General features: G+C 42.1%; 1 protein-coding gene across 1 annotated transcript in view; it reads left to right on the top strand.

Moving 5' to 3' along the window:
- Positions 1-967: 967 nt before the first annotated feature.
- The window catches only part of GRIK2 (glutamate ionotropic receptor kainate type subunit 2), a gene marked incomplete at its 5' end in the record, with an annotated part of 353,559 nt that continues 344,105 nt past the window's right edge, over positions 968-10,421 (top strand). The window contains one exon of the mRNA XM_083856634.1: positions 968-1,082. Coding sequence (XP_083712760.1) covers positions 968-1,082 — 115 coding nt within the window. The remainder of the gene's footprint in view (positions 1,083-10,421) is intronic.

The following is a 10,421-nucleotide window of genomic DNA, read 5'->3' as shown; positions in this document are numbered from 1 at the left end:
CTGGTGCTCCGTTATCACTGGGTCCGGAGCGAGTTCCTAAGGACAGTCAGTACACAAGCCACAGCATTTATCCGACTTCATGCATTAAAATGAGTAACAGTTAATGATTGTAAATGTCATTATCTTTTTTTTTTTTTTTTTTCCAAACGTGAACGTTACTCCGATAACCTGCATGACTTTGTTGTCTGCCTTCTCTTTCACAACTCTAAAGCTAAGTGATCTCGACGCAAGCAGTCAGCTATTAAAATACAGGAATTGATTTTCACACAACCGATTCCCTTCTCCCCTCTAGCAGCACCCCTCTCCTCCCTCCCCCCACCTCCCCCCCGCCCCTTATAGCTATTGTTCAGAACAACTGAATAACTAATAGCAATAAGAAGCATGTAAATAAAACCGAGCTATTTTTTTTTCTCTCCTCCGACAAAGCTGGGCGATCAGATCTGTTGCATAATAGAAATTGGGAAGGCTGTCTGGCAGGCAGCCTTAAGCAGAGAAGAGCTATCTCAATTTCTCTCACTTAATCTTGGCTTCGCGTCAGAAGCTGTGCAGCAGTGCAGTAGAATGGGAGCGCGGCGAAAGCCTCGCCAGTGAAGCGGCGGGTGCTCGCTATGTGGCGGTACCTCAGCGATTTCTCCAGCTGGATTACCTATTGATTTTCCTCCTTTCTCGCCTCCCAGGTTTACTCGGCTGGACATTGTGTGTGTTTGGATTTCTCAAGGATTCTCCCCCGACTAACATGGATGTCCCACCATTCCTTGCAGTTGAAGGTTGCTCCTTGGCGCAGTGAATGAAGAACATGCAGGGATTGCTAATGGGTTTGGGAAGCGTAGACTCTCTGCTGTCTCTGTGACCATGCCGTGATCGTGTCTGAGGGCCATCAGTTTACGTATCCTCATTCTCACCCTACCGGGAAACCTGACGGCTTAGAAGGGGGAAGTGAGGCAGCGCGTGTGTGCATAGAAACATCATGAAGATTATTTCCCATATTGTAACTAATTCAGTCTTCAGATGCACCATTAGACTCCTTCTTTGCTTACTGTGGATTGGATATTCTCAAGGAACCACACATGTATTAAGATTTGGTAAGATTTCCCGACACTTTTCTCATTGTGTGTTTAAGCCTGAATGTGATGTACGTAGGATTGACTCAGAAGGGGATGCTGGGGGAGAGCGGGGACGTGCTACCGGAGTCGGGCAGCGAAGTCCCTCTTTATTTTGCATCCGGAGGGATGAATTGCTGTGCGATTTTTTTTTTCCTTCTGTCGCTGCTGCTCATTGTAGCCGTAGTAACGGCACGATGGTGATGATAATTATAATAACAATAGAAAATAGACTGGCAAACGCGCTTGCCTAAGGCTCTGCGCAGCTTGCGTGGCTTCCTCGTAATTGTTTCCATTGTTTTGCTTTATTGTTTCCATAGTAGAGGAAAGCATGGCTAATACGATGCTTGATCAGTTAAAAACCTGTCGAGTAGTTGTTAAGTTTCGGCCGCCCGCCTGTGATCCCCCCCAGCCGATCCTGTGCGGGGGTAACGCTGCGATTTGAGACCTTTAGGCTGATTTGCCTTGAAGTATCTGTCTGTTTGCTTGACACTTGAGTGGCGTTTAGGGTTAGAGAAGTGATGATTTACGTCTTGAGGGGTGCTCAGGGAAGAGCTTTTGCGGTACTTTTCAAAAGCACAGCGTTTCTATGCGAGGAAAGTTGTAGGAGTTCCTCCCTCTCCCGGGGAGGAAAAAAAAAAAAAAAAAAAAAAAAAAAAAAAAAAAAAAAAAAAAAAAAAAAGCAGATCAGAATGACATTTCAAGAACAGAAAGGCTTTGCAGTTTAAAAGTTATCCCAGCTGGACCAGGGCACTAACCTTAAGAGCTCTGCCTGTGCAAGCGCGTGTAAGAGAGGGACAAATTCCAGCCTCTGCACGCCCCACAGAAGTTTTGCAGTGAGGAAGGGCAGGACGGAAAGTTCGGAAAGCAGGTCCAAGGGGGTCTGTGCGGCCGGGGATGTCCTTCGGTGCTACTCCAGGGCGAGCTGCGATGGGAGCCCCGCATTATCCTTCTCCTGGTCGCCCGGGTACCACGGGCGGGGGCCGGCCAGGAAGGGACAGGCTGAAAATCACTCCCCCATACAGGCGGCATCCTCTGTGCCTGCCCACAGCACGAGTGGAAGGAGGAAAAGCGGGTGTCCCGCACTCGCGCTGTCCGCGATAAACTGTGGCAGCCACTGTATCCATTTCTGTGGGGCACAGAAATCTCTTGCCTTTGCCTGGGAATAATGCCTTGCTTTGTATCTATTTTAGTTTATATCAGCACCCCCGCACACACTTTTATATGGAGAGGAAGGTGAGTAATGATTAAAAAGTCACCAGGCTGTTACCAATCTCGTGTGCTGAATTCCTAGCAGCACTTTTTCCCCCCCCTGCTTCCATATGGTCTAAAGGTGGTGCTTAAGGGACGTTGCTCTTAGCAACCATCCTCAGGAATGCCCGTTCCTTTGGACATGGCTAAACGGGCCCGTATATCATTGTGGGATCTATTTTGCAATCAGTCTGATCCATAGTCATGGCCCTGAATTTAGTGCTGGGATGCCTGTAATCCGGCTCCGGCCGGCTGTCTGTCTTTCCACGGGCGCCGGGAGTCTGTTTCTAAGAGCTCGAGTTACTTTCAGGTGTAGCTGTGTAAACAAACGTCTTCCTGGTCACAGCACTAGCGAGAGGCGGACTTTCCTTCTTTAGAGCGGCAGTCTCTCTGAATTGTTAGTCCGGCGTACCTCTAGAGACAGCCCCAGAGAGCAGCGGCTTGGCAAGCGTCAGAGCAAGAAATAATCCCCAGGCTGAAAGGTGATGCAGCGGGTCTCTGTTACTCAGTGACATGGTGGTGCAGGCGTATGTTTTACTGGGCTAAATTCCCAACCCAGCCGTGTCCTGGTCACACAGCTGCCCAACGGGTTGTGATCATTCCACTGTTTGTAGCTGCCAAGTAGGAATGTGTTTCTGCATCTCTGCCTGCTTTTTCTCTGTCTTTGAAAAGCATTGTCGCCAAACCACCACTGAACATTAGAAGTAGATAGGGAGCAGTTGGTAAGTTTATTTTGTTGTGAAAACGTTAGACGTGAAAAGAGCAGGAAGAATTTTGCCCTGCTCATTCAGGCCTGTTGCACATCTCTGTTTTAAATGAGTCTGGATTTAGCTTAGTCCAGGCTAAGTCACTCTGTGACCACGAGAGAACTTCCACGCTGTCCCCAGAGGCTGACATCTGTGTGTGTGTGTAGGGCGTAGCAGGGTGGAGGGAGGGAGCAGAGATTGAGCTATGGAAAAGCTTTGATTATTTCTGAGGGGGAATTCCCTCCTGCCTTCTCCGGGTTCCCGCGCTATCGGTCCCTCCGGGATGTCCTTGCGGCCAGGAGGACGGGATGCCGTGGAGTCCTTCCCGAGGAGAAATGAGAGCTGAGGAGATTCCCTCCAGAAGGCAGCCTGCCAGCCCCCGCTCTTCTTCCTCAGCCAGCAGTGCTATGGCAACAGGGGAGAGCTCGGAGCCTGCCAGAGCTGCAGCCCCCTCATTCCTCCTGTGCAAATTAGCCACCATGGATTCGCATTGTCCTTCCCACGGCTCCTCTCATTGTTGGGACTAGCCAGCATGTCCTTTCTCTCCCTCCCTCTCTCTCTAAAGCTACCTTTTAGCAACCGCACAGGGAAGCCGAACCGCCTGGGTTATCTGTCACATTCGGGAGGTTATTTCTGTCTGTACCTTATGGAGCAAACACGGGGAGAGGCTGGTGCGGTGGCACCGTTCCCACCCCGGCGACACTTGCTTTGGCACCCGGACACCGCCTGTTGCTGCTGCTGGACTTGGGCGACGTGGTGTTCGGGCATCCCACCAGGCGCCCTTCCTGAATGACACACTGTTTCGTGGGGAATGCCACCAAGCCCCCTCCCTTGTCCTTTCTGAAGGCAGTTTCGCACAGGCGGGCCCAGGGAGCCCTGGGGGTGAGATCTGTGTACACGGTACTCGAGGGTGCCAAAGGGGAACAGCCCTAAACCAATGATGCGGATGAAAGGACAGGTCCCACCTTGACGAGAGAGAAAAGCAGCAGCCTAGTATTTGTCTCTCCGCTCTGCTAAGTGTGATGGAAACCTTTTCCTTATCACTTGGCACCGAACAAAAGCCAAAATACGTGGCCACCGGCGCATCCTTTACGTTATCGGGGATCGCATTTCGCAGCTTTCCGATTCACTGCTCCTGCGTAAACTCAGACCCACGGCGGCAGCTCCTAAGAATTCTCCGAGGTCTGCCTTTACCTCCTGAAGACATCTCAACACCTTGTGCCCGAAACGCTGAATTAGCAAGCCATTAAGAGCCATAAAACACCTCCAACTGCTCACTCGTGTTTAGAGAAACCCATCCCTTCTCTTGCCCAAGGCAGTAAGAGCCCGGGCTACTTAAACCCCTTTTCTTCCCCCACTTACTACTAATGTATGGAGCTTGATTGTCGGCGCTTTGAAGTCTGGAGCGCTCTAAAATGCCCTCTTTTATTTAAACTGCCCGTTTCCGGCCTTTTCTGTACTGCTGTGAGCAATTCGTCTTTCCTACAGCAAAGGTGTGAAGAGAGACCTGTGAGGAGAAGGTGAAAGAGATTTGGCCACTGTATTTGCTCTCATTATTCCTGGGAATGTGGTGAACAACTAAAGACCTCCACTGCAGGGTGCTCAATTGCCTGATAAGTTTTAACCCACTTTGTGTGATGTTTTATTTTCTTCAGGACATTCAAGAAGGGTAAAGACAAGTAGAGGCATATACCTGTAGTTTTGACTTTTTGGTTCTTTGGAGTTGCCTGACTTGAAGCAGATGAGAGAGGAAGCTGAATGTTTTGTGTTACAATGAACTATAAAGGAAGGGTGTGTGCACACATGTAGTTTCTTCCAGCTTAAAAGCAAAAGAAAGTCAAGAGAGATACAGGAAAAACTTTTCAAAGGAAAAAGAGTTTTGAACTCTCACCAGAAGCGTTTCTTACTACTGACTATTTTTTAAATTTTTATTTTTCTAAAATCCACCACACCAAGTCCTCATGAAGCCTAGCACTTTCCTGTTGCCCTACATAAAATAATAATCATAGCAAATCAAACATTAAGAAATCATGTACTCTTTGTGATTTAGGAAAATTCCCCCTCGTTTTTCAACTCCTTTGTGGGAACCCCGAGAGGGGACTTGCTAGATGCTTTTGCACCTTCCTCTGTGAAGCGTGGGTTTCATCTGAAATACTTCTTAGCTGAGCTCCTTTGTCTCAAACGGATTGAGTTTATCTTCATGTAATTGTTTTCATGAGCTCGAGTGTGGCAAAACCAGAAAAGAGGCTGGCTCACTGCGTCCACTGCCTCTGGAGGTGACAGTGGGTGTCAAAACACATGGTTCTGGGATTCAGGAGACCATTTTAAAATTGCAGCAATTAAAGCCAGCGAAGTCATGGCACAGCAGTGGGAACTAGCTCTGGGCAGATGTGTTTGAGACAAGAGGTCAAGTGAAAAATACCTGCTGGGTAATCGAGTGGAGTTTTCTTAAGGGACTTGCATTAACCCTCCTGGATGTGTACTTTCTTTCCTTGAGATTTTGCATTGACATCCTTTTAGTGGGGGAGGTAAGATTTCTGCTCTATTTGAGAGAAACAAAAAAATGTACATACCTTGTTTGAGTGGGGAAGGCAGCCTGCCTTCGGATCAAGAGTGTGATGAAAATCTGCAACCCAAACTTATGGCAGCCCTCGGGGGTTCGTGTCTTGGCAAGTCCAGCATTCAGAGCCAATGAAAGATTTACTGCCAAGGAGAGACTTTCAATATCTGTTAACATCCTCACTGAGAGGAGTTCAAAATCAGTCTTATAAACAACAACAGAAATCTTTGAAAGAAGAGTAAGGTTAAGAGCCTCGGGAAGGCAGCAAGGAGGTGAGAAGCATTGTTATTGACTGGTCTAGATTAAGCAGCACAGAGAAAGATTTCAATTTGATAACGTCACAACCCTTCCTGTTTTTCTTTGCTGCTTCTGCTGACAATTTTGTAAGGTAATTAAATTGGCTGATTGAAGTCACAGTGGTCATGGGGCGATAAAGACCGTTTGGATTTAATGGAATTTAGAAACAACGGTGCGCTGCACACAACTCTTACAGAACGAGAATTTTAATGACTCATTCAGGGTGCTGACTACATAGAACGTCCTGGACGAGTTTAATTGAAAGGGCAAAGCTGATTAGCTGTATACAGTCTTTATTGCACTAGATAGGGGAATTAGACTTATCCTTTTAAAAGACTCATTATTGCATTATCAAGATTTAATGTAGGTTAAGAAAGCTTTCATCCTTGTGGGCTTTCTGGAATATCCCCAGATCCTTTCACTCAGTGTTTGGAACACCAATAGTCTCATAAAATGATTTTTGCACAATTGCCTGATAGCTTGTATTCTTACTGGCTGCTTATTCTTACTGATAACTTGCTTCTTACTGACTACTACCTGTTCCTTGAAGAGACGCAATGCTCAAGTAATACCTCCAGTTTAAATGTGGTTGCTGAAGAAAATGATTTCTGCCCCCAGGTATAAGAAACTAAAGAAAAAGAGATTTTTCTAAGCTCAAATATTAGAGTTTAGTTTTATTAGTTTATTTTTTCCCCCATAATTTATTTATGTATTTATTTTATACAGAGAAAATCCCCTCAATTTAGGAAAAAAAGCAAACCATCATCTTGTAGTTATTGTAAATAAAGCAGATCTTTGTCCCCTACTTAATGTATTTACCTTGTCTGTTTCTGAGTTTTAACCTTCATCCTCTTTAATCTCTTTCAGAGGAACAATTACTTAGAAGGTATGTCAATAATGCAAAAGAGAAAATAGATCATGCCTTATTTCCATACTCCCCAATCTGCAAGACAAATTAATTTTTCCTGAATAAGCTTTTTATAGTGTTATGCTGTAATGTATGTTGGAAGATTAGATTAAACAGCATGATAACATAATGACATAATGTCATTATGCTGTCACATCTGAACTGGAATATGGAGAATCGAAGATCACTGTCATAATAATACTTAAAATTTTGTGCGTGTCCCATGCCATCTATGCTGTGTTCTCCCCTTTCTTCTCCTCCCTCCTGCCCCATTTCCCCTCAAATCCTTCAGTTCCTTTGTTATGCAGTAATAATTGTGTTGGGCATTTTCCATTTGAACAGCTAAAGCTCTCAGTAATGCATAGAATACAGAACAAACATGTGATGATCATTATTCCAATACTGGAGCTCAGCCAGGTTTGGATAAAGCAGGGGGTATAGTAGTGCTATGTAAAACGCTAAGCAAACTCAAAAACATAATCTATATTTCATTTAAAAGTACTTCTTAATGAATTAAAAGCACCACATCTTTATTTTTTTTCCTTTAGGCAAAATTTAAAAGTGACAAATGTGTGCAATGCTCAAGTCAAGACTGCCCTTTTTACATTGCTGCAAAGCTATGCTTGCATCAAAATTTGCAGCTGACTTGGATCAGTCATGATTCAGATTTCCTTGAACTTTTTTCTTCTAATCCAAAATGCTGTTGAAACACTACTCATCTAGGAATGTGTTTGGTAGGTTGCTTTGAAATGAAATACACATTTTTAGATAGCAGTTTTTTTAAGTTTTCCATTTCCAGGTATTTCTGCCTGGGGCATAGAAAAAGAGGTTCCCTGCTGGTATTGTGAGTGGAGGCTAAGGTAGGAGTAGTTTAAAGCACAGCTAAACAGTAGAGTTTAGATCACCAAGTTTGTTCTTAGTTCACAGTAAACTTTTTTGTTATCCATAAAGTGGAAGATAAATTCATTTATGGGTTTTAGAGACTTGAATTTTTTGAGAACTACATTAATGTACATTTACTGAATGTGTGTTTTATTATATTAGTATTTCCATTTACAGACTCTTTAAAACCTAATTTTTTCAAGAAAATGGTTATTTATATTTAAAGTCAATTGATCTAGGAATGTTGAAAATGTCTGTCAGTCTTCCATCATGAAAAAAACCCTGTTTGTTAGAATCATTAATTCTTGTAAAAAGCTTCATAACTGACAGAAGAACAATCTAGGGAGAACTTTCCTACTTTGCTGTCAGGAACTGGTGTTTGGGAGACTTGATGTCCTTTTAAATTCAAATTATGATTACTTTTTTCCCCAGTTCTTTTCTTCTGTCTTTATATTTTACTGTGCATCTCTGGTGTTTACTAATTTAAAAACCATTTTATCTGATTTCAGTATGTATAGCTAAAGGTTAGCATCATATTTTTGCAGACAAATGTTGGGCAGACATGATTGGGCAGAATAATTTTGAAAGAAAAAAGATATGTTTGTTTGGGTTATTTTTTAATTTTTGTACCTTGATCCTGTATTTGATCCTCTCCTCTCACTTTGTCTTTTTCCTTATTTAGTTTGAAAGAGTGAAATGGAAAGTGATTACTTATATGAAAGAGGAATGTGTATTTGTATCTTTTTTTTCTGGTCCTTCTTGGAAAGTCTTTACTTTTCCAACTTGCTGGGAAAATCCATGGAAAAAGTAAAAAATCTGTAATCCACATTTCTCTCTTAAAACTAAACTCCTAGTCTAAGCCATGCCTTAGGGCTCCTCTGCAGCATTTGGAGAGTGAAAGAGGCAGAAGGATTAGACAAGGTTGACTTAAGCTGGGTAACTCTTAGATGGCTTAAGTTAGGCTAGATGAACCATGTCCTTCATGGAATCAGCAATATGGAGAAGTCAAAAGGGGCTGAGTTGAGTTTTTTGTTTTCTCCCTAGTCTTTAGTGTCTATTATGACATATTGAACTCGTTTTTTTTGAGATGGAAATTTAAAAGGGAAAGATTAATAAATAAATGGGTCATCAGTTTCTTCCTAACATGAAAATGCAAAAATGCTGAATCAGAGACCACTCACTCATTCTGCTAAAAACTTGCCAGCAAGTGGGTGGTGCTTGTTTTCACAATAGATAATCATAGCTAGTCCTGTAAATAAGGACTTGTTTGTGAACACATATATTTAACTGATTACTTACTCTACAGAAATTTATTGAATAAAGCTTATCAAGCTTGTTTCAAAAGGTGCAGAAATATTTCACTCTGAAACAGTATGCCATCTTCGTACTCTTTATGTATGTCCAGTAGAATATTTCAGATTGTCACAATTCTCTGAATATAGAAATACTTTAAAATGGTTTTTGTCCTAAGGTAACTGGTACTGAATACAAAATAATTACCTTAAAAAGACCCCATATACATGATTAGGTAATAATCTGGGTAAAATTATTAAGGATTAGTTTATTATTGAACTTGCCATCCATTTGGGCTTTTGTCCTTCCCTAGGAGCTAAATATATACCAGCTATTTCAATCAGCTCAAGAGCTAAACATATGTCAGCTATATCAATCAACTCACATTTATGCTGTTATTTAGAAGTTGCACAATTAGGACATGATTTACCAAAGAGTCCATAATTAAAATAATTACACTTGTAAGCATGAAACATTTGTAAGAAAATCTGAGTCTCACAGCTCACAATTGTAAAATTTGACTTTCACTTTTTTTAAGCATGGAAGCAAATATTTTAAATCCTGCCCCAACTTTTCACACTGCAAGCCTATGATCAAACCAGTTATTTTACTTGGAAGCCAATTAATTCTTCTATTTATACCTATATTTTTAGTGTGAGTGCTCGATCATCAGTCAATACCAGCTATTGAGATGGTCAGAGATGTATAGTGCTTGAGAGTTTAGTGCTAAATTGATTTATGATAGCATGTTTTTATCTTTACACCATGGATGATAGGAAACTATGTAAAGTTTCTTACGTGTAGTGATTCAAAACTGCAATTTATGGATCAAATATTGGAATAAGACAACTTGAAGTATGCCTTAGGTTTGATTATCCTCTAACTTTCTGTTCAGTTCAGTGGCTTATGTTAGTCTGAAGTGAAATAAGAATCAGACCTGTAAGCTGTAGCATGCTGTTTAGAAAAAGAGTGGCTTGGATTTCTCTAAGGCTAAAATGAAGTAATCGTGTTAAAATTCATGGTTATTTGCCAGTTTATCCTAGGTATAGTCGTTGTCTGTATGAACTGGTGACAGAGTATTTTTCCAAAGTTGCATGATTAGGTCCACAGTGATATTGAATGCAACGCTCTTCAAGTCAAACCACCTGTGCTGGTAGTGGTTTGCAAAAATTAGCAAAAATGCCTGTCTTCCTGAAATTTTTTCCCCAATTATCTTTTAAAGTCACACTACCATTCTTTACACCTACATTTGTTGTTCACTTATTGATCTTAACAATATGGAGACATGTACTATAAAACAAATTCAACGTGATAAAAATAATTTGACTGATGGCGATTTTTTGTTTTTGATTTTTTTTAACATTGAAAATGGTATACTCACTGAT

The sequence above is a fragment of the Zosterops lateralis genome, assembly GCF_965231275.1.
Source record: "Zosterops lateralis genome assembly, chromosome: 3".
Taxonomy (NCBI): Eukaryota; Metazoa; Chordata; class Aves; order Passeriformes; family Zosteropidae; genus Zosterops; species Zosterops lateralis.
This window is presented reverse-complemented; position numbering and strand designations above follow the sequence as displayed.